The sequence below is a fragment of the Colobus angolensis genome, unplaced genomic scaffold (genome assembly GCF_000951035.1).
Source record: "Colobus angolensis palliatus isolate OR3802 unplaced genomic scaffold, Cang.pa_1.0 Scaffold16, whole genome shotgun sequence".
Taxonomy (NCBI): domain Eukaryota; kingdom Metazoa; phylum Chordata; class Mammalia; order Primates; family Cercopithecidae; genus Colobus; species Colobus angolensis.
Window position 1 is genome coordinate 11,976,598 of NW_012114710.1, and position 754 is coordinate 11,977,351.

The 754-nt window shown below is 30.2% G+C and overlaps 1 protein-coding gene across 1 annotated transcript in view; it reads right to left on the reverse strand.

Annotated features, from left to right (window-relative positions):
• Positions 1 to 754, reverse strand: part of LRRCC1 (leucine rich repeat and coiled-coil centrosomal protein 1) — a 46,775-nt gene that overhangs the window by 8,098 nt on the left and 37,923 nt on the right. Inside the window, exons 16-17 of the mRNA XM_011937203.1 lie at positions 344 to 552; positions 112 to 249 (exon numbers count right to left, since the gene is read on the reverse strand). Coding sequence (XP_011792593.1) covers positions 112 to 249; positions 344 to 552 — 347 coding nt within the window. The remainder of the gene's footprint in view (positions 1 to 111; positions 250 to 343; positions 553 to 754) is intronic.

The window sequence follows — 754 nt, forward strand, 5'->3', positions numbered from 1 at the left end:
AATAACTATGTCCTACAAGATTTTTAGCCCTCCTCTCTTTATACATATTTCACCTATTCCACAGTGTTTATGATTAAGGAGATCTCAAAACCTTTAGAACTTAATGCTTACTTTTGTAGTTCAATACTTTTGTCTCTTTCCGCTTTAAGTTTCTTTTCCTTGTTTTCAAATTTTTCTTTCACTTCTTTTACTTGTGTTTCAAGATGACATAGAAGTTCTCCTTTATCATGCCACTTCCGATTCAGTGTACTAATATGAGAAGTAATTTGAAAAATAAATTGGGTTTATTAAATTATTAAGCCACATTTTATTTCTCAATGGGAAACACTGTACTATATAATACCTGTAAGCTTTTCTAATTTCTTCAAGTTCTACTTCCTTTCCTTTCAACTGTTGTTTTAGTTTTTCTTTTCTTTCATTGTGCCTTTCCAACTTCTGAAGTACCTCATCCAGTTGTGAAGATTTTTCATCAAGTTGTTCTTGAGTGCATTTTTCTATTTCTGTGATCTTTTCTTGTAATCTTTTGATATGTTCATCTTTTTCTTGTAAACACTTCAAGAAAAAAATTGGTACTTTGTTTTTATTAACTTTAAATGCTTCATATTCTGGTTAATTAGATAGGTTTATCCTTTTAAATAATATTTTAAACACATAAAATGCTTCAAACTATACTACAAGGCTACAGTAACCAAAACAGCATGGTACTGGTACTAAAACAGAGATATAGACCAATGGAACAGAACAGAGCCCTCAG